Genomic DNA, 23565 nt, shown 5'->3' on the forward strand with positions numbered 1-23565 from the left:
CCATGTCTGCGTTTGGCATTCCTGCAAAATTAAAACGAATATGCAGGATAACTTTAACTGACACAAGGTCAGCAGTTAAAGTCGGAAAGAACTTATCGGCGTCCTTTAATACCGAACGAGGATTCAGACAAGGTAACAGTTCGTCGTGTGACCTAGTTTAACATCCTGCTGAATAAAACATTATACAAGATGCAAAGGTGAACCTAAACGACACTTTGTACACCAAACAAAACATTTTACTCGCCTACGCCGACGACATCGACATAATGGGTCGAACATTGCGAGTGGCAACACCCACCTTTGAACGAATTGAAGAGAGGGCTGTCAGTAAAAGGCGGGCTGATTGTATCAACGCACATGACAAACGCGCCTGGAAATCTTGTTTAAGCTCGACTTATGGAACAAAAGTTCTGTCTCAAGCCAACTAAGCAAGTAAGTTTTGTCAGGGCGCCGATGAATTATAATTCAGTATATACACTTGAAATGGCCAATAACATTAAAAATAAATGAGGAAGTTACATTTTGTTTACTTGAGGACGTTTCCAGTTAATTGAGTTGTGAGCAAATGAAGTCCAATCGCATTCTTCATGTAAACATTGCTGTAAAAATTGTACCGCCAATTTTGAAATCATAGTTATTATACCTGCGCATTTTATTATACTATTAATATCTCCTCATACACAAATTAGTACGGTAGTTTTTCATAAAAAAAATTATAATATCATGTAGGTATTAAAAAATTTTAAAACCTTAGGGTAAAAATTAGATTTAGGTCTTCGTCACAAGCCGATATAGGTATATCAAAATTTTGCATGTTTCAAAATAATGAAACTTTAGCGTTTATGTATATAGTACAAATGCACTTTTCATACATTATGTTTATTTAATTTTTGTTTTCATGAGACAATGACATTATAAATGGCAATGATGATATTTTAAAAATACACTGGACATGATAGTGTGACGCAAACAATGATCTCGATAAAAATTATAGACTGTTACAAGAGAATGTGCCCAAACAAACAAAATTACTTTTCATTTCTTTTTTTATTTTTTGCATACACACATATGTATATGTAGAATAAATTTTGTTCTACTCTATACATTGTCTCGTTACTAGGCCAAAATATCAATTTATGTGTAAAAAAATTTACTTGGAGATCATTGCCCACATTTTGTTCTTTTTTTCTTCGTTGTTTGTTTTGATACAGGCGGGTCGGATGGATCACTGTCTGGGGTTGTTGACAAAAAATGATTTAAATTTTGTTATTGTTGAAAAAAAAAAAACAAACAAAATCACACATTTTTCTCATTTTGTTTTTATTTTTCATTTACTTTTTTTTGAGTTTGCAAAAAAATAACACTCACAATAATTGTTCTAATATTCCAATTTTTTAAAAATTAAAATTTGTTAAAAATAAAATGCAATTAACCCGTTTCGCTTATTACTTCCGATAAATGCAATAATTTCCAGTTTAACAGTGCATTTAACATGTACTTATTTGTACACATACATACATATACAAATATCCCATAATATTCAATGACTGCACAATTTTTCTAAATTACAAATCCAATTAAAATTGCTATGGGAAAAATCTGTTCGATAATATCCAAAAATATAAATCAAAATAACATAATACAGAACACATTTGAACTGTAATATTAATGTACGTTGAAGTAGAAATAACATTTGCACAAGTTCCTGTGCTTTTAAATGAAGAATCCTAGTTTTTTCAGATATTTGCAATGACCAAAATCTAACACAAGTTCACTAATTTGCCAATCCTCAGTTTTGAATATCACCGTTAAGAACGAAAAATAACAGCAATTTGCAATCAGTTCTACTCTCAAGTCTTTGAACTTCTAACAACAAAAAAAACAAAAATGTTGGAAAACGCAAAAATAATAACAGCCTGTTTTTGTAAAATTCCAAACAACAAAAAAAACAAAAATGTTGGAAAACGCAAAAATAATAAAGATTTCAACATACCAATCAATATCTGATGATTCTTACGTCGATGATTGTGTTTTTTTACCTTCCGAGTCTGCGGATTTTTATTTGTTTTTTTTTTTTCTTCTTCTTAGAAACAGAACACAAAAATACGCATATTTATTACTTCAAATGGATGGGTACGATGGAGCTCAAACGGTCGTTTGTTCGGATGGTTGCTTGGCTTGGCCACCATAAATCGTGTAGGTCAGACGATTTATGGTGGAAAATTAAAAAGTCATCAACACTTTTCACAGATTGAATCTTATTAAATTTATGTCATTACTGACAGACCCCGCGGACGTAGTGCGCGAATAAACCTGTGAAATAATCACAATCAGCACATTCATCCATCCATCGTCACCACAATCAGCAACATCGGACTGCCTCCAGCGGAAAAAATGTGTTAACGCCAAGTACAAATAAGACAAATAAGAATAATACCAAACAACAACATCGAACACTGCTGACAAGCAACGGCTGCGTTTGGCCGCAAGGTAATTGAATCAAAGCGCTCCACCAACAATACTACTACCCTATTTACGCTATCATCATTATTATCAACATCATCAGCGTCGTTGAACGAACGCCACCAGCAAACTAACCAATCGACCGAACGACCGACCAAGCAACCACTGTCCGAGAATGTAAACAAATGATTAAAAGAGTGGGAGCGGCAACGCATCTGCCGGTGGGTGCCACAGCATCCATCCAACCATCAGTCTTCCACCCAGCACCTAATACAATGGACATCATTCACAACCACTAAAAGAGCCATTGGAGCAGCGTAGCCGAATCAGCAGCAGCGCCGACTAGCCTTATATTATTTGTTTTTTATTACTTTTGTTTTTTTCTGTTTGTTGTTGTTTTTTAAGTTTTCTTTTTGTTTTTTTTTTATTATTACTGGACGTGAGAATAATGTGTTCAGTGTTGTGTGCGCCAGAGTACGATTTTATCTTCTATGAGATTGAGACGGGGGGCGAGACAACATCGAGTCTGTTAAGTTTCGCATCGCATAAATGTGACTGAATGGACGGACGATTGTTGTTTGTTTTAACACTCAAAAATTTCATTTCATAGCCAACAACATCACACAACAAATATACAACAACAGTAACTGACCGCACATACATACACTTGGATTCCACAAAATGCGTTTATCACACTTTCAGCAGACAGCGAATATTAGGAAAACAACGTTCGTTCAGAAATTCCGCCAATACGACAAAATCGACAACAGATGGATGGACCACCAAGAACTTGAATTGCTATCACACACACTTTGGTTTTGTTTTCTATTTTGTCCGAAAACGAACCGTTTTATTCAAAGGCCGGCAAACAACTGATGGCAGAAAAAATTGCCAAGAACCACGACATCATCAATGAAGCTCTTCCAGAGATGGGCGGCACAATGGGAGAAATGTTAGAAAAATACAGTAGTAAAATATGTTAATCAATACGTTTATTAAATTTGTAATTTCTTTGGATAATATCGTCCGTGACCCCGAGTCCACGATTTGGTTAAGAAAACTGGTATACCGACAACTTCAGAATTAACGGATTTTAATTGTATTATACTTTATTTTCGGGTAGATTACAGCACCCTTACATACATTTCTTGACGTAGATAAAAAATGTGGGCATGGTCGGATTTTTTAATATACGGGTGAGATAAAAAACACCGTAACAAAGTCAAACGCCATAATTTTTACATTTTTTTTAATTTTATTGAATAAAAGAAAAAAATGTCGGAAATAACATCAAATGTTGCTCTGCGGTATTTTGGCCCATTCCCGGCGAAGCGCTTGCTTGAGGTACTAGACACTAGCCCTTTTTTAATTATTCTATCTTTCGAGGCATAGTTTGTAGGTGGTGCCGTTGGGCATAGTCTTAGTGAGTTGGTTGCGTCTTCTGCTAAGCCGAGACACTTATTGTTAAGGGTAAAGTAGGCGCTGAATAAGTGCATGATAAGTTATGAGGTAATATAGGTTTAAGCCGTTTAACCTGTTATAGAAGTAAGATTTGAATTAATAAAATGGCCGTATGCTAAAATCGTAAATCGAGGTAATAGACACTTTGGTATTTTTTTTTTAGTGCCAACCTTGCTTCCCTAAATACTCCAGACATAATAGTCCAATGGATTGGTATCCGGAGATTTTGGTGGCCATTGTGCGCTGGAAATGAAGCGAGTAACCTCATTTTGTAACCATACTTGGGTGGCGCGTGCTGAGTGCGAAGGTGCTGAGTCCTGTTTAAATGTCCAAGGTCTTGGGTCAAAATGTTTGCGTGCCCAAGGCTTTAATACACCCTTCAGAATATTTTTGCGATAATATTTGGCAGTTCTTCTGATGCCACGGTCGATTAATACGAGCCGAGAGCGATCATCGCTGTTAGGGTGGCCCAAACCATCACGATGGACGGCGCTTGAGTTCTGGTGTCCAACCGAAAGTGCACATTTCCGACTGACCTCTTTGGCAAGTAAACACGGTCATTTTGTTTGTTTACAAACTACGGGACAAAGAATGTTTTCTCATCAGAGAAATCCGCAAAGCAACACTTTAGTTCTTTTGAGACTATTTTCTTTCTGTTGCGGTGTAAGTTTTTTCTGTTGCGGTGTAAGCTTTATCCCGAGCCCATTTTCATATATGTGCGATATGTTAAGCTCACGAGCAATTTTTCGCCCACTGCGACGAGGGTTTCGATCAAGTCGCTTCTTTACTTTCGAACAATTTCTGCTGAAGTTGCTGTTTTCTTCGGTCCACTTCCTTAACGTCGGGATACGCTTCCAGTGTTACGGTAACGAGCGATGGTACGAGACAAAAGATTTATTCACATTTAAATGTTGGAGTACTCTAACGATAGCCAATTGTAGTTTTCAGCCAAATATAAAGAAATTACAATTTCACGCTTGAATTCCATCACAAATAACCTTTTTTCTGGAAAATTCTCACCAAATTCTCTCCCGTATATGTGCTAAGTTCGGGTCAATTTGGCATTTGAGCGATGAGACTTACAAATTTAGGTATCAGAAGAAGTGAAAAGATGTGATTTAGACATGGTATAGGTTTGGTACAGATAATTTTGGATCAAATTGTATATTTCGTTCGCATGATATTTCGACCATTTTGTAGAAGAGGTACCAGAATAAGAAGTGTACCGATATACCCAATCTTCGGAATTTGTTAAATTTTAGAAGAAATATTACGACGCGCAAAATTTGGATGAAATCGGTTACTCGACTATAAGTTATTGACCCCTTTTTATTGGGGAAGTATTAGAAGTATGTGCCAATTTTTAAAGCTCTTATTATATATTGCGTGTTCTAACAGGCAGATACTGATAAATCAACATAGAATCAGAATAAAATTAAAAAGTGATTTAGTTTTCGAAAATACTTTTTTTAGGTTTTGCAAAAATTGATGTTTATGAAATAATCCTGTCTGATTACTGATGGTCTGTCCCAAAAAATGGAACGGCCTAATTCTCTGAATTTGTTGCATCTACAAATATCCCCTACTGTAACTAACTTCGTGTTGCAACATCAAGTAACCAAACATACATGTTGTGTAGGGATGTCCATATAATGAATATTTTTTTATTAAAATTGAATGTATATTACAGTGTAGCTTATATCGATAAAATAACCTACAAGTTAAAAATTAATTTAATTTTTTTTTTACTTTAATCACATTTTGATTTCAAAAAACATTGTCTAAGAATGAATTCCCTATTTCAAAATGTTTTGCACATGGAACGAACGAACATAACACAACATAAAATGATGCATGTGTTGTATCAAACATGTGTGTTTGATGTATGTTGTATTGTGTTTTAACCACAAAGGAAACCCTCGAAATTTCAATGAAGCGTCGAATTGGGGGAAAATGTGATGAAGATAACCGATATAATGATGAGTAATATGCGGGTCATTCCGAATGCAAAAAAATCAAGGTCGGAATATTGGGAATTCATGTCCATAGTTTTATTCCTAATTCAAATATCATGGTTATGAAGGGTATTCAAAACTGAAATTATATAGGAATAGGAAACCTATTTTTAGTTTGAATCTTTCATGTATTTTTGTGAGCAAAGTACAGCTCACATTTATGATCCGATTTGGATGAAATTTAGCACAGGTCACTTAATTGGCCCAAGGATGAACCCTATTGAAATTGGAGAAAATCGCTTGAGATTTAGGTATAGCTCCTATACATAGTTTGGTCCGATTTTACCTTATTGGTTCACCAAACTCCCAATACTGGTTCGATTGAGACAAAATTTTGCACACAGTACTGAATTAGGTTAAGATAAGGTTAAGATAAATGCCAAGTTTTGTTGAAATCGATTCAGATTTTATGTAAATGGAGTACCATACTGCCAATATTTTTTTCGATTGAGACAAAATTTTGCACAGATTACTAAATTAGGTCCTGATTGATTTAGATAAAAATGCGACGTCAGTTAGGATGCACCTGTTTAATAAAACCAAAGTAAAGGGTGAAGGGTATCATATAGTCGGCCCCGTTCGACTTTACTACATTCTTTACTGTTTTTTTTTTTAATCACAGAAATTCTTTTATTTTTTTTATTATTCCGGACTTTTAAACAAACAGCTTCAGATTCTATGCATGTATAAATATATAAATATTGAATTTTTTATCTCGAAAAGGTCTTGCATTACCGATCACGAAAATATATTAATTTTCATGAAATAAATTGTTTAAATTTTGAAAATGCTTATGCTCATAACTTTTTCTTGCGCGACATTTTCAAGATAAACCTAATAATGAGCCATGGTTTGGACCATTATCAAAAACTGAAGAAAGAAAATAATGTGTTACCAATTCTACAATTCAAATAATAACGTCTGTAAATATTGAAAAGGGGGAAACAATGTTGCCACAGCATTCAAAATAAATAATCAGCTGATTTTAATTTTCTACCTAGACGATCAGCTGATTGACTCTCTTCCAGGTCTCGTTCTAAACATGCATCCCCCACCCGTTTTGTTTCCCCTTTTATTCCAAAAGAACCTGGGACGTTTTTAATTTTGGTCACATATTCGGATAAGGAAGGATTGGATGGGAAGACGTTGGCCAGCATAGAACATTAAAAAAACGGATCTAAATATCTTAATAATTTTAATAACCATTCCAAAAAATATGACACCCCCAATTACAACTGTCTATGTTACTGTGGGTAGCACAAAATTCGATTCCCTCATCAGGGAAATGACGAGCGATGACATTCTCAAAATCCTTAAAAAGAAAGGTTGCAAAAAACTTATCCTACAAGTGGGCAAAGGTAACAAAGTTGACGAGGCAGCTATTGTCCAACAACATGGCATACAAGTGGAACAATATGATTTTAAAATCGAACCCAAACGTGTGGATATTATAAACTCAGATTTAGTGGTGGGACATGCTGGAGCCGGAACATGCTTGGACATATTAACGGCTCGTAAACTTGGTGTGTTGGTTATCAACGATCAATTGATGAACAATCATCAACAGGAATTGGCGTTACACATGAAAAAGGAAGGTTATCTGCAGTGTTGTACCGTCACGGAATTGAAATCGACATTGGAAAGTGTATTTGTGGACAAACAAAATACCTATGAGCCGGGGAAGAATATGGACAAATTTGTTGAATTTATGGATAATTTATTAGTCAATTAAATAAATAATTGAATTTAATATACCTACTACGGTTTGTTTGATTTGGGTTCCATTTAAGGGTATTTATCCAATATGTTAAAGGACAGAGATATCCTTATATTTGAACGGTATAATGATCTGATTTTATTAAAATGTTGCAGAATCCAATTAAAAAAGTCATAAAGATGGAGAACTTCTTTATATCTCGTATCAAAATTGTTGGTTCCTCTCATTATTTATATCTATTAAAATATATTTTTTGGTTAGACATCAGGGGGGTTACTCTGTATTGCGTTGCGAAAGCCAGTGCGATGCGAAAGCTAAATGCGTTAAGAGTGCAATTTGGTACTCTGTATCGCTCACGCAAACGCATTCGCAAAATAAATCGAAAATAGGGCAACACTAGCACCACAAAGTAAACAATAACGAAGAATGACAAAAGAAAACGTCAAAAAATTGTTAATAAAAACATATTTTTATGTGGTACGAGTGTTTTTTTAAAAACAAAAATGATGAACCAACTAAAAAAAGAATTTTAAGAGATCGATCAAATATACTCTACCTAAGTGAACGGGTATGAAAATAGAAGTACGAATAATGTGACAAACGTTATCAAATATTTAATTTTTATAAATTTGTACAAAATGTTCGTCTCAATAAAGATGCGTTTATGTTTTTAATAAACGCTATTAAAAATGACCTCGTCGTTCCAAATGGATCCACAGCAATTCCAACTCCAATAAAAGTGGCCGCTGCTTTGAAATTGCTTGGACAAGGTGGTTATCAACACCAACCTGTAAATATGCACACATAGTTTCACATTTTTTATATAAAATATAAAACATTACTTTTTTCCAACCAGCGACATCTCTTACAGGAGGTCCATCTGAATTAAGGTCATCATCCTGTTTTCTCTACAATTTTTTGGCGCGTCGTTTCGCATTTGAACTCTGCAACTGGCCACTTGCCAAATCGCTGTGTTGCACCATAAAATCTACTAAAGTTTGGAACTGACGGTGCTGAGTCGTCAACTGTAACTATAATTATCAATTTAGATATAAATAAAAACTTTAATTGTGCTTATTTACATGTTTCGCTTCATTTGCGTTTGCTATTTTGTTAACGCAAGATATTTGCGTTTAACGAACGAGTTTGACATGCGTTTTCGTATTACAGATTGCGGTGATGCCACATTTGCGTAAAGTAGATGCGAAAGGAGATACGAAAACGAATTAGAGAGTACCAATTACGCGATGCGATACAATTTTTCTTACGCATCGCAATACAGAGTAACCCCCCAGTACGTCCTTAGATATGGATTTCTAAAATTTCCCATCTTTTTCTTAAATATTTTAAAACTATCACTTAGAAACTTTTGAAAATGTTTCGAACATTTAATAATTAGGGGGTTTTCTTCGATTCATATCTCAGGAAGTATTAAAAAATATATTGTTGTTGCAATCAGTATAAAAAGGTAGAAATTCGTCAAGCAAATCAAACCAATCTAGGTCTAATATGTTGACAATTTTTCTAGTATCAAATTATCGAATATTGAAATGTTTCCCTTTTACTAGATTTACTATTAAAAACGTGCTGGAACAGACCATTAGTAACAATTGTTACGAAATATCGAGTAAACAGCACAGCTATTGAAACATTTTAGTAATAAGAGCACATGTACCGAAGCATGAACCGACATATCCCATTTCCAATACCTAACAGAAGAACTGTTTTTTATTACAAATTTGTTCTGGTGAATATTTCGAACGGAATGACAAACGTAGAACTTACATTCATAAGCCGGACTCATCGAAAAGGTAACAATATGTACCTACCAACAATAACCAGCAGACCATTCACCAACGTCTGTCACCACAGCCCATTGTGTAGAGCTGTTATTTAAACGTCTCCCACAGAAGGATAAGGCATATTCAGCACGGGTGTAGAAGTACTTCCTAAACTGTCTAGGCGCCGGGAAATTGCAGAATATGCGAAGAGAGACATCACATCCTATTGCACACAAAAGAGAAATCAAAGAAAAAAAAACCAAACCCCTCGCCCATATCTGCCAAAGTGGTTGCCATGTGGACCCGCTTTGTCTTTTGTGTAATTTTTACTGTAGTAGCAGTTTTGGATCGTTTTTGTGTAACTGTTGTAGCAGTACTACGGTTTCTACACAATGAGCTGATGTGACATTCGCTGGACGAATACTTTTGTCAATTCAACGCTTATTTTAATATTCAATATATATCAAGAATATGATCATCGATATATTGATTAAATACTTAAATATGAATGACTACCCATCCCTCTATTAAACCTAAAAGAAAAACACAATCATTTGGTGTGCTTTGTTTAAGGAATAGTTACTATTCCAAGCATTATTAAAGCATTTTTATTATAGATTTGTTTTTTTTTTTTTTGGAAAGCAACATTTACTACATACTGTCAAGTATTTCATCATACGTGCAATGTCATGAAACAATTATATAATATAAATTTATTAGAGTTTATATATAATTAAATAAATGTATTGGTTATTTCTGTCATTGGATTTGTTAATATAGGTAGAATAGAGTAAAATTATTATTTTGTTTAATAATTATTTAATTTAATAATTATGATTGTTTTAGTTTGTAGTATTGTTGGTTATTGTATTTCGCATATGTGAAATTATTATTGAACTATAACTTTTAATTTAATTTAATTTTTCTATTTAATTTGAAAACTTTTATTTTGCTCCACTTAAGTTATAACTATAATTAAATGTTTTTTATGTGTAAATTGTTTTAACTAGTTACCCTTAGTAATCTCATGCTATGCGCCATTTTCGATATTGGGATGATTTATTTATTTTATATGATTTTATGTTGTTGTTGTTTTTATTTTATTATTTATTTGTTTGCAAACAATACAGGAAATATCTGTGAATCCATGATGTATACTATGAAATTATTTATGCATATACGATGTTGTTGTTGTTGTTTAAGATAAATACGAGTACAATACGTCTACAATAGATACCATAAATATATAATATATAAATGTGTTATTGTTATATGATGAAGTAAACATTTAACATTAAGAGTTTGTGTTTTCATTTATTTAGCTACTATAAATTCATGTATGTATTTGTAATAAATTCATTGAATATATATATTTTTTGTTTTTGTTTAAATTTTAGACTGAAGATTATATATGAGACTCAAAGTTTGGTATATATCATAATATTAATAATCATATATATGTATTGTATATGGGTGTAGGTTGGGGGTTTTTCTTTCTTTTTGTATAATATATAATAAGTATTGTTTAAATTTGGATTATTTTTATTATTTGTTTATCGGTGTTAATAATTTACTCATTTTCTGCTGAGCTGGCAGCACCGCCATTTTCAATGATAGCATCGAATGAGAATGGTTGGAATGCATAGCCAGTTCCTTGGTAAAATTTACTTTGGAATTCAACCCTAAAATAATAGATGAAAACAAATATATATTTTAAATGCTTTGATATGTCATAATAGTCGATGATATCGACGACTTACCAATGCAAACGTAAGGTATGTAAAAATGCGGACAAGCCTTCCATCAACACTAAGATGCCAACGGTCAAAATAGCCCAGAAAGCAAATACAATTGTTAGCATAATGCCTCCGAACCAGCCCTCTTGTTTCAAACCAATCGACAATACCATATTCCATAAGACCTCAGCAAGTTCTAAAAAGGGTAGAATAACAATATATTAATGGGTCGCAAATGGATAAAGTGCATAAAATATTAAAACTTTTTTTTAAATAATCCAAAGAATCTAAAACAGCTGGAGAAAAAATATAGTAAAAGTCTGAGTTCTGTGCATACGTTAGACGTTATCTTACAAAAATTACCACGAGGAAGCCCAAACTAATTTTTTATCTTAGTCCGGAAAACATCCTAGCATATTCTACCTCACAGAAACCTTCGACAAGCCAAATATGTAATGCCATGTTCTGACGGGCGTCCGAACAACGTAGTTCGCTCTCAGAATTACGTACATGAATTAACCCGTTCATACAACACTATTCTTAATTCATGTCATCAGAGTTTTTTATTTCAAACTTTTTTTTCCTTTTTTTACACCGAAATTGTAACATATTTGCGTGAATCACATATGGATCTAAATAGAAAAAAATAATTCTCTTTCTCCTGACTATAGTATGAACCCATATCTATTTACTTTTAATTCATGTTTTCCATTTTTTCTGAAAATATTGTTGTTTAAATATATTTTCATATTTTCTCAATTCAGATGTCACATAAAAAAAATTGGAGAATTTTTTGTTTGGATTTCCCCACATTTGTTTCTCGTTTTGTACGCTAATTAGAACCAAAGAGGAAGAAATACATATTGCATTATGTAGATTACAAAATTTACTTCCTTCTACATATATAAAAACTAAAACATTTTTTACTTTTCATTCATCATTTTCAATTTTACTGAAAAAGTTTAAAAATTTTATAAATATTTTCATGCTGTCAAAATTAATTTATTTTCGATAAATTCTCTCAATTGTTAGGGATGGGACAAAATTCTTCTATATTCAGAGAGTGATTCGAATTGAACAATGTACAAAAGCCGGTGTTCGCTTAGAAAATTTTGTGTGGGGAACTAAGTAATTACTTCATAATTAAGGGTCGAACAACGAATGCGAGAGCGAACAACGCTCGTCTGTACATGGCATAATGGGCATGCTTATTTCAAATTCTAACCACCTAACTAACCACCTCCGAACTGTTTAGAAATATATAGAAATATGTAGAAGCGGTTTCAACACAAGCTATAATGCTATGAATTCGAAAGCAATTCATTACTCTAAGTGTTACCGGTCATGATAACAACAAAGACAATGAGCTGTTGACAAGACACGTTCGATGTGGCTCACAGTCGACTGATTTACAAATTGATAAGTCTGTTAATCACAGAATTGATGAAATATATTGCGAGGATACTGGTAGTTACTAGATGCAGAACCTAAGATGTATACTCTAACATTCCACTCTGAAATAGATCATATCATCATTCATAGCTTTTCCAAAAATGTTACAGCACTTGTTTATGTTAAAAGAAGCACGGCTGTCAGAATAGCTTCACTTGAACACCAGAGGTCCATGTGTTTGCCCTGAAGACAATCATAAAAAAGGAAAATGAAAGAAGGGGAGTGAAGTCATAAATTAAAAAAAGACTGTAAATTATCGACAGCAAAGCATGTACATATATGTCCAGAATATATTTTCGATCGTTTTCCCTTCTTAGAAACGACTAACTTCAAATGAATTTTATTTTTTTCGGAATAAACAAAATGAGCCAAAGGTCTCCGGGTGAATGGGAATGAAAAAATTTAAATTGTATACTTACGAGCATGAGCCAATGACAATGCCCACAAACGCAAATACGATGCAGTATGTGAAACAGAGCCCAGGACATATTCAATGGTATGAATGCCTTGATGAATAAATATTTCGGACATCTCTTCCTCATCATGATGGCCGCCGGCACCATGACCAGCTGGTTGACCATTAGACATACCAACTTCAGCATCACTACCAGTTATGGGTTGGACCTAAAGTACAAAATATAGAGTTGTATTACAAACATAAAAAACATATACATAAATATAATTTGTAAGTTAATTAGAATAATCTGCACACAATACTAGAATATATCAAAATAACTAACCTCCTCCTGTTAGTGTATGTGTTATACAATATTTAGGAAATTTAAATTGAATAAAGAAATTTTAAAAACGAATATTAACATTTAATAAAAGTAATCATTGTTTTTTAGAAAATGAGTGACATGAATGAACAATTGATGTGTGCGGATGAACTGTAATGCATAGAAAAATGAAAAAAAAAAACGCAATAATTTCATCAATCTTACTTACATTAGCATGTTTGCGTTGTTTCATTATCTGCAAGGGTTTACCCAAAAGCATTACAGGAATACAGGCCAATGCCACAAGAACAAAAACCACTTGGAAGAAGTGCTGACCGCCAAACATATAAACATTACAACCTTCGGGAACCGGTTTCGGAGTATTAAACAAGACCATATCAATAAATGTAATCAAAATCGATGGAGCACAAGAAGCCGAATAAGGTGCTGTAAATGATAAAAACAAACTAAATGTAATCCTTCTCTCATTCATCGGAGTGACATTAAATCGAAACGTACGTTTATTGGTAGCAGCATAACGATTCCATTTAATAAACATCAACAAAACCATGTAGAAGAACAAAAACAACAGGAAAATCAATTGCGGAATGAACTCAAAGATCAATGACAAACGATTCTTGAAATAGGTGTGGTTGTGATAGGACATTGCAACACCAAAGATCATATGGATCACACCAAATATAATGGAAATCTTCATTTTATAAGCATTCTGGAATATAATTTTATTAGCTCCGGCCACTTGCCATATTGGGTCCATGCCAAAGGGATATGGTGTACCAAGATAATCACTTGTCTCCGGATTCAGTTGTAGATATTTATTTTCCAATACCGTGGACTTGTTATAGTTCACCTCCCAATGTGAGCCAAATATGTTGAGGGATTTCGAGAATATATCATTGTAAATAAGGCCCGTGTACATGGAAAATACACCCATCAAGAAGATTATATAACGGCCACCAAAGAATATATTCCAAATTTCATTATCGGTTTTTTGTGCTGCCAATCCTTTCTCCTTACGTATCATCCAGAGGCCGAATAGGGCCATAATGGCACCGTGACCCAAATCGCCGAACATGACAGCAAACAAAAATGGGAAAGTAATTATAGTGTATGGAGCCGGATTCATTTCACGATAGGTGGCTACACCATAGGCATCGATTAGAGCCTGAAATGCTTTGGTAAATTTATTGGTGCGATTATAGGTTGGGGGATTTTCAAATGTCTGCATGCGATTCAAAATAGGCGGTACAGAAGAACCCGATCTCTCGGTACCACGGCGCAATGCCAGCTGAATAGTCTCAATGTCCAGTACCGGCACCCAACATTCGGCAATCAAACACTTTTGTGTTACATCCAAATTGAACAGGTTCAAGGTATGGTAAATGGCCTTGATTTTGCGAACCTTGACAAACCAATTTTTCAGGTTTTTAGCGGCAGCCACCAAAACGCGATGACGATGATCTTGAGTTTGTCCCAAGACCGTGTTAAGATCTTCAATGCGTGTCATGACACCCATTGCCATTTCACGACGATCTGCTGGGGCCTCCGGGCAAGGATAAAGTGTTGCCCTGAAGCCTTCACAGATTTTCTTGACACGTGTCTTCAATTGATCACCTTGGAAGAAGATGATGAAAACGGATTTGTAGACTTGATCGCCCTGAAGAAAGAAAGAAAAGAAATGAAATTATTTCATAACCAAAAATATTTCTATAAAAGTCGCCAAATATTAGACTTGGTGACTTACATTTGATGGATCCTCCAATGGTGATTCAATCATGGCTTGACGCAAGAAAACATTACCGCGGCAGGCACGCCATAACATACGCTCAAAAGCGGGCAATTTCTCTCGTGATATAACACCAGCCACAAAGCTATAGGTACATTTTAGTGATATATTGAGAGAAAGGTTTATTAATTTATGTTATTAAATCTGTGCATGTTAGAACATACACACAGTGTTTAGAAACAAATATTAGTAAATGAAAACATTACTATTTTCGTGGAATGTATGACAAGAAAATGAGAGAAATGTTGGTTTCTTTAAATGCAAGGAATGTTTTATTTTCTTCTTCGTTATTTTGTATCTGATACAATATGATGTAATTAAATGTTTGTGTAATGATGTCGAGTAAATATCTAGTTGCAAAATGTCTTCAATTACGTATAAACTTATGTTGTTGTATTGTCCTAAAGTTATGCCACTTCTCGAATACAATAACAGACCAAATCAAATTGTAATAAAAGCGCAAAAATCGAATAAAAATATGAGTTTTATTATCCATTGCGAACTTTGGGTGAAACTATTTTTATATTTTATATATTTTTAAATCTCACTTGATACAATAAACGATCTGTGTACCAAGAACTAATCTCATACATAATATCGCTGTTGAAATATAATTATCGTTCAAATCTCAAAAATCGAATTCTAATCCTTATTTTTTTTTTTCATTTAACTCAAAAACTTTAAGTCCTTGACAAATTTAACTGTCATGTCCAGACTATTTATTCGTTTTCACATAGACGGCAGTACTTCACTTGGAAGTGAGAGATCAAATTCTGCAGTGGACTTTTATCATCTCTACCAAAAAGAATCACGCAACTATGCCTTCTCCCGTCTTAGAGGCGACTAATTTCAACTGAATTTTATTTTTTTTATCTATTACGCAGGTTTCCGGGATAAAAAATGAGGTCTCCGAGTAGAGGGGCCGGTAATACGATAAATATTCTATATAAATATACACAAAACCTCAAGATGACTACAGACCTAAGTTTGGGAGTCTCAATGAGTATTACATACTGCAGTTATTTTAGTACCATAAATACTGGAGTTATATTTAGTACTAAAAATCGAATTATAATCCTTATTTTTTATTTAACTCAAATACTTATAAGTCCTTGACGAACTATCTACTACCACTATTCATATATAAATAATATGAAATTAATGTTTCGAAATCTACTAAAACACTCTTTTAAAATGTATATTATATATATGATGCTGATAACAATATGCATTGAAATATATTTGAGATAAAATTGGGTGTTTTTCGTACTGACTGAGTATGGCATGGAAATGGTATGGGAAAACATGTAACAATCTACATTGAAATTAATAGCACACACACAAACACACTACAGAAAATCGAAAACAAAAAATTAAAAAAACCAAATGTGAATGTGATTTATATTTGGAAGGAACTAATATGAATAAGAATGTAACGCTGGTGGTACCAACCATGGATAATAATCTTCACGCTCGTTTGATTTTTCCATAAATCTAATGGAAGCAGTTACATATAATAAAAAATAAAATAAATAAACAATTCAGAAATTTAGATAAAACCAGAAAAAGCTTATTTCGTTTTAATATTGAATTTTAAAAAATGTATTTTTTGCCAATTCTTCTTCTTCTATGTTATTAACCTATACTTAAGAAGTAATTGTTGTTGTTAGTAAAACATTTTTTTTTTTTGAACGTTCACAACGCACTAGCAAAACTTAGATTGGCGAGGGGGGAATACATACCCTAATTGTACAGGACCCATGGAATGACCAGTGCGAACTTCATCGGTTATTAAGGCACGTGTCATCGATTCGGTTGTGGTATTAAGACCACCTTCTTGCTGTCATATTAAAGTGTCGTTGTAGTTGTTGTTTTTTACATTTGAAAACAAAATTGTATATATGTAATAAATAAGGTGATCACAAATACAATATTTATGTAACTATAATAACTATTTTTGTTTTATGTTTTTTCGGTACTAAATCTAAATGGTTTTGTTGTGAGTTTTATAAAACGGAACTTGGAAATTAAATACACAGAAAACATTTAAGGGGCTGCATAACATATATAGAACCATAACCAGATTAAAAGTATGCCACAATACATTAAAACAACCCACCACCAGTAGTAATGAAGATAATGCCCATAATCTAGGGAACACAAGAGAGAGGTGTTGACATCCGCTGCCATAATTTAAATCCAAACGTATAATATTGCTGATGACAAAAACAAAGACACTATATATGACAAATTCTCTAAAAGAAAACTGCTAAATTATTAATTCCTTTAGGCAACGGGATTATGGGCTATGGGATAACAATCACTCGCATTGACATGGGTTGAAAATTTTTGCCTTATTTCTATGCCACAATTAAAAATCAAGGAAGGCAATCAATATTCAACCACTTGGCAGGATTGCTTCCCATAACCTCAACAAATACGCATTTAATTAAATATGTGCATTTTTCTTCATATATTTCATTTACATATAATATTTTTTGTTTTAAATAAGAATAATCAAACTGAGCGATTAGAATTATTATTGTTATGATGACTGTATGATGAGAGACAGAGACGTGGAGAGCGAAAGCACGACTAACGATTTACAAAATAAACGGAAATAATAATAAAACGTTTGAAATAGTAATGTTTTCAATTACATTCATTTGATTTCATCTTTTAAATAAAAATGCTTCTGATTTTCTTTGAAAAATTGTCAATTTAAATATATTTACCCCAATTTTAAATTTTGTCCTGGTTGGCTGGCCCGTACGCCGGCATCTTCTCCCAGTAACTGTGCCTGTTCATCTTCATTTTGATTATCGGCCATCTGTCGGTAACGTCGTGATTTATAGTGGGATGTTGTATTATATGATATAGTCGGGACCGCCTGGCAACACAACCGTTTTTTTTTCGGGTAGGTAGGGGAAAACAATGCAATGGGATAGTTGGGATGGGGTATAGGGCGGAGGATGAGTGGGTATCACAAACCAAACATACATATGCAATAACAACGCCATGGTTATGGTTTGGATGGGGGGTGTTATGGGGAAGTTGCAGGACATTTGGATTGCAGGATTACAGTTGGCAATAGCAAATTTTGAAATTGCACCGTTTGTTTGTAGAAATTTCATAATAAACAGAAACGAATTGTTTTTTGTTTGTTTGTTTTCGATTACAAACCGAAAATGATATAAAAAAATAAAGTATAAAATTTAACCAAAGAAAATCAGTAAAAACGTATGAATGAATTAAAAAAACAAAGAAAAATAAAAGACAAACTAAGAAACATAATTTGCATTAACCAGATAGGATATATAGCACGACGACTGTACAGCATATTATTTTTTAATATATTTTTGTTAAGGAGTAAGCTCAAAACAAAATTACAGATGTATTTCTTTGCATGTGAAAATACGATTATTTTTTTATTTACGTTATTTTAAAAGAAAAATGTATAGTTTTTATAAAAATACAGGGATTTTCCCTATTATATTTTGCAGCATAGTCTAATCTATAAGAGCGTAATTAGTTCAATACTCTCAAAATTTACAAACTGCCTTCATCAATCACGCAGGAGGATATATAACAGAACAATATTGTCTCTTGGATCCACAACCTGCAAGAATACCCAGTAAAAAAATGTAGAACCCCAAATTGAACGGATATCGTCCTTGAAGAGCGAATTAAAAGGCAGAATAAAAAATAAATAATTTCAATGTCTACATGAGTAGCTTCTCACACTACAAATCTCCTGGTGAAGATGAAATAAAAATTATAGCATATAACCTTAAATAAAAAATCGGTACGTGGTCAGTATGGTGATTTTTGCTTCATGATAATGATCATCTCAGAGGAAATGACAGAGTATAATCTATCAAACGCCATGGTTTCCTAGTCTCCTACACGGTGTATATGGATTATATTAAAACCGAACCTCAGTGGTACAAGGGCGCCTCCATGAGTATTACGTTCAGTTCAGAGACTTAAAAAATATGTTTCATGTCACGTTAGTGCGCTTAGTCGAAAAAAGTACTGGGAAATGTCTTTGAAAAAATACACAAACATTTTGAATTTTTTGTTCAAAATGTATGACTATATATTCGGTATATACATTATATATACAGATTTCTCTTGTTCAGTGACTTATGCTAAAAATTGACGGAGAATATTTTTGTTTCTTATACCATCCTTCTAAAACGACATCTTTGGGAAAATGGGTAAAAACTAGTAATAACCCTAAAATATTTTTTGTTTTAGTCTATTCTGAGACTTATAGTAAAACATTATGACGAACATTTCTGTAGAATATTCAGAGCACCGTTAAACCAGTTTGAATGAGTTTTCAATCACTTCTGGAAAAGGGGACCGAAAAGACCCCTTCAATGAGTCGGTTGAGGGTATTTTATCAGTAATATTGCCGAAGACACTATACCTGAAAAGGGGGAATATCGCCCCCACTTCTTATGTTACCCCACACGTAAACTTTCAAAACGCCGATACACGTGTCTTCTTTTTTATTCCCTCTTTCATAATCTGTTGGAATTTCCCGGTAATTATCAAACAACTTAAATTTGTCACACAGTGTAATAAAAGTTATACTTCTTTTAAGACAAGAATATACACGTATTAGCCTACTCGTACAACATAGTTACAATAAGGTGTCTAGCCTCATCTATATAACAATATTCTCTTTTATACACCATTTACATATATAGAACTTTTCATTTATATATAACAATATTACATGTAAGTGTACTGGGGATAGGCGATAGAGAAGAATATGTTCAAAAGTTATAGACAGAGGAGGAGGATAGCAATAACCAATTGTTAAATAATAATGAAAAGGAAACGACAAATAATAAGAGCCTTTACAGTAGTGTAGTTGTATAATGTGATGAATAGGAGAAAATACAATTTCTGTTGTTAGAAGAATTATAAAAAAATGCACATATTTCAAGTGTTCAAAAATTTTTGAATAGTTCTTTTTTCAAAAAACATACACCGATTTTTTTCTTTCCCAATTCTGTGGTAGGTGGTTTTCTTTGTAAAAAAACATAATACAATAAACAAACTAAAAAATCATTTCTTAAGAAGTTTGGAAAAAAGCAGCTAAATTATTAAAAGTCAAAGATAGATTTTTTTTAGGTTTTTTTGTTGATATTGTAGTTGGCTGTTTTTCTTTTTTTCATTTTGTGTTTATAATCATGCTGAACGCCGTTTACCCTTTTCTTGTCTTACAAACCCAGACCAAATTAAAAAGAATATTACCAAAAATAATAGCAAAAACAAATTAACCGAAAAAATCACAACCAAATAAGAAAAAATAAATTCCAACAATAGCCATTTTAAAAATTAAAAAAGAAAACAATCTCAACAACAAAACTACACAAAAGATAATTAGAAATTATTACAACAATTAAGTGCATCCCTCAGTTGTGTTGTCAAAAGGTTAAAATTACATTTCATTAGATTTTTTTTTTGTTATATACAATAAAGTTTTGGTTTTGTACAATCTTCTTTTTTTGTCTTTACAAATTGGATTTTTTAATTAAGAATTATGTCACAAATAGTTAGAAAAAATTAATTCGGACTTACCTCATCAAAGAAAACTTGAGTTTTACGGAGAATATGTTTTAATTCGGTCAACTCCAAGAAATTACGTTTCAATGCCTCAGCATTTTGATTGACTTCACGCAATTCATTTTCCAATTTTTCAAAGGTTGCCTATGAAAAATATTTTTGAGTAAAACAGGAAAACTGTCACTGATTGTCTAACAAAATACCTCCAAATCAATCATTTCTCTGGGCTGTGGTGCCTCTGGACTTTCTCCTGTGTCTAACATGGGGATGCCATCCTTTTTAATTTCCTTCTCCAGATAACGTAATTTACGTTCCATTTCATCGCAACGCCTTACCTCGTTCACAAATTTCCGTTGGAAAGCATTAACATCAGGATTTAGCTGCAATATTTAATGTACAAATTTAATTAACATTTTTTATTCTATTTTTTTTTTTTCACTTACATCTCTAAATTGAACTAATCCCAATTCACCCAATTCTGAGACACAGGCATAGGCTGCCTCACTTTGCAGAAACAACTGACAAAGCGTCATTTCCTCACTGCGAAACAGAGAACCCATTTTGAAATGACGCGTTCTTCACTAACAACGTTGTTACAACTAGGACTCCTTTTCGTTTCTCCTTTTCTTCCCCTTCGTATTATCAGCAAGCTTTTGGGTTCTGTCTGATTATGTGAGAACTAAATTAAAATAAAATATCTGTAAAAGAAAATGAAAGGAGATTAACCAATGTTTAGTATAATTATTATGATAAATAAATGTATTTAGAATTGATTCCAATTAATTATATATAATATAGGCATTTTTAATTACAGTATTTCTTTTTCAAATTGGAATTCATTGCAATATTCCCTCAGACATATTAATCGCTAATAAAAATAAAAAAGGATATAAATGTTGACACAGTTTCGTTAGTAAAATTAATTAACTACTACATTTTTCATACAAATTTTTCGATATTTCCCTTTAGATAATTTTGTACAAATTATCACAGATTTTTATTTCTAAGCACTTTTCATAACTTTTTCACTTGTTTTTTTTTTCTTTCAACAGCCACAATATTAAAATTATTCACCTATATATGTATTTTTTTACCACCCATTATACTCACAATGAACTTAACGTGTAAGCGTCTACTATTCAACTACATAATAAGTTTCTCTGGTAGTATTTCATGTAAAAAAAAAACGAAACCAGCTTCTGCGCACAATTTACCATGGGCTGTGTGTCTCAATTATCTGCGGGTGAACAGTTTATCCCCCAAAAAACAACCTTTATTTAACGACAACAACAACGTATGTGATAGGATAGTAGTTTGTTCATAATGCGTGTGTTTCTCTCATTAGGTTTACCTCCGCACATCAAAAAGAACTAAGCCTTAAGCTCATCCTTTTAAGATATGTTTTACAAACAAATCTTAGACATTTTTAATAAGATGTAGAAATGCAATGTAAATATGTTTTGATTGTTGAAATTTTCGTTTTTTTTTCTCCCTAATCTTATCCTTCAATGAAATGAAATGCAACAGTAAATTATAATGGAAAATTTTGAAATACACAGAATTGTATATCAAAAAATGCAATTAGGATAAGACCAATGTCGGCATGAGCAGCTGTTTTAATAACTGATCTCCAAATAAAATATTAGACATCGGTCGGGAACCAATATGAATGAAGTTTAAGGATTCCAACTCTATCGGTTCACCCTCAATTCGTATCTCAATCATCATCAGTAATCCTAAATCCAAGTTTCAGGATTCCAACTCTAACGCTTCACCCACAATTTAAATTGTACTAAATGTAGTACAAATTTCCAAAACTTCCTACATATCTCAATCTCACACCCCATCAATGGTCCTAACTTTAAATTTTAGGATTACAGCTCTAACGGTCTACTTCAAATTTAAATTGTACCAAATTTAGTACCCATAAGTATTAATTTGTTAAACTGAATCCTGACTCCAAATTTCATTGTTCCCGCTTTATCGGTTCACCCAAATCCAAATTGTACCAATTATAGTACGATTTAGTACTTTTCGTACGCATAAGTACAAATTTTTCAGGCTTAAATGCACTTTACGGACACCTCTCAGATCATTTTGAAATTTTTATCATAGGTAGCCCTTCTGATGCTGATTACAGCAAAACAATTTTTTTCGGGGGGGAAATCAGTACTTCCCGAGATATGGGGTTCCAAAGTTCAAAAAATACCCCCTCTTGTTATTAAACATATTTAAGAATACCACTCCGAAACGTTTAGTTTTTTTACAACACATAGTCCTTTTGGAGCTGATTACAACCACATAATTTTTTTTGGGGGGAACTTCGTACTTCCGGAAATATGGAGTTCCAAAATTTTAAAAATAAGCTTATATTGTTATTTGTTTGATTTCAGGATTTTTTCCTTTAGGGACACTCGGATTTTCCACCCAATTTTCCACCTGTCCATAGGATAAAGTCTTAAATCCCCGGCAGAAGTCCGGCTATTTAGAAAAAATTGAAATTAAAAGAGAATTCTGCTCGCGTAGCCCAATTTTCCACCTGTCCATAGGAGAAAGTTTTAAATCGCCGGCCGAAGGCCGACTATTTAGGAAAAAATTGAAATTTAAAGAGAATTCTGCTCGCGTAGCCCAATTTTCCACCTGTCCATAGGAGAAAGTTTTAAATCCCCGCCCGAAGGCCGGCTATTTCGAAAAAATTGAAATTAAAAGAGAATTCTGCTCGCGTAGCCCAATTTTCTACCTGTCCATAGGAGAAAGTCTCAAATCCACGGCCGAAGGACGGCTATTTAGAAAAAAAAAATTGAAATTAAAAGAGAATTCTGCTCGCGTAG

The 23565-nt window shown here is 33.1% G+C and overlaps 2 protein-coding genes across 5 annotated transcripts; one reads left to right on the top strand and one right to left on the bottom strand.

The window, feature by feature from the left end:
* The first annotated feature begins 7155 nt into the window (after positions 1 to 7155).
* On the top strand, positions 7156 to 7689 carry LOC133335558 (UDP-N-acetylglucosamine transferase subunit ALG13 homolog). Its single transcript, XM_061543868.1, has one exon. The coding sequence runs from the start codon at positions 7156 to 7158 to the stop codon at positions 7669 to 7671; it is 516 nt and encodes a 171-aa protein (XP_061399852.1). The 3' UTR covers positions 7672 to 7689.
* A 3314-nt stretch (positions 7690 to 11003) lies between these two features.
* On the bottom strand, positions 11004 to 21888 carry LOC133335542 (V-type proton ATPase 116 kDa subunit a 1). 4 transcript variants are annotated; one of them, XM_061543853.1, is made up of 12 exons: positions 21845 to 21888; positions 21178 to 21432; positions 20938 to 21114; positions 20750 to 20878; positions 16894 to 16991; positions 16604 to 16645; positions 15110 to 15236; positions 13864 to 15022; positions 13574 to 13791; positions 13045 to 13249; positions 11198 to 11369; positions 11004 to 11119 (listed from the first exon to the last, which is right to left on the bottom strand). In XM_061543853.1, exons 2-12 carry the CDS (start codon positions 21292 to 21294, stop codon positions 11008 to 11010), a joined length of 2556 nt encoding a protein of 851 aa, XP_061399837.1. In that variant the 5' UTR covers positions 21295 to 21432; positions 21845 to 21888; the 3' UTR covers positions 11004 to 11007. The 4 variants fall into 4 exon arrangements, with proteins under 4 accessions (XP_061399837.1, XP_061399839.1, XP_061399835.1 ...); XM_061543855.1 differs by lacking the exons at positions 16604 to 16645; positions 16894 to 16991 and adding an exon at positions 17887 to 17981; XM_061543851.1 differs by lacking the exons at positions 16604 to 16645; positions 16894 to 16991 and adding an exon at positions 17887 to 18041.
* Between the last annotated feature and the right edge of the window lie 1677 nt (positions 21889 to 23565).

The sequence above is a fragment of the Musca vetustissima genome, unplaced genomic scaffold, assembly GCF_032173495.1.
Source record: "Musca vetustissima isolate MV318-11 ecotype Yass unplaced genomic scaffold, APGP_CSIRO_Mvet_v1 utg15158, whole genome shotgun sequence".
NCBI classification, from domain to species: Eukaryota; Metazoa; Arthropoda; class Insecta; order Diptera; family Muscidae; genus Musca; species Musca vetustissima.

What these genes read in the sequence shown, in the direction of transcription:
- LOC133335542 (XM_061543851.1), bottom strand. Translation starts at nt 21,294, where the DNA reads ATGGGTTCTCTGTTTCGCAGTGAGGAAATGACGCTTTGTCAGTTGTTT. An exon ending in CTCAAGTTTTCTTTGATGAG is followed by an intron (nt 18,042 to 20,749) that starts GTAAGTCCGAAT and finishes TTGTGTTGCCAG; the next exon opens with GCGGTCCCGACTATATCATA. An exon ending in TTATGCTGCTACCAATAAAC is followed by an intron (nt 13,792 to 13,863) that starts GTACGTTTCGAT and finishes TATCATTTACAG; the next exon opens with CACCTTATTCGGCTTCTTGT.
- LOC133335558 (XM_061543868.1), top strand. Translation starts at nt 7,156, where the DNA reads ATGACACCCCCAATTACAACTGTCTATGTTACTGTGGGTAGCACAAAA.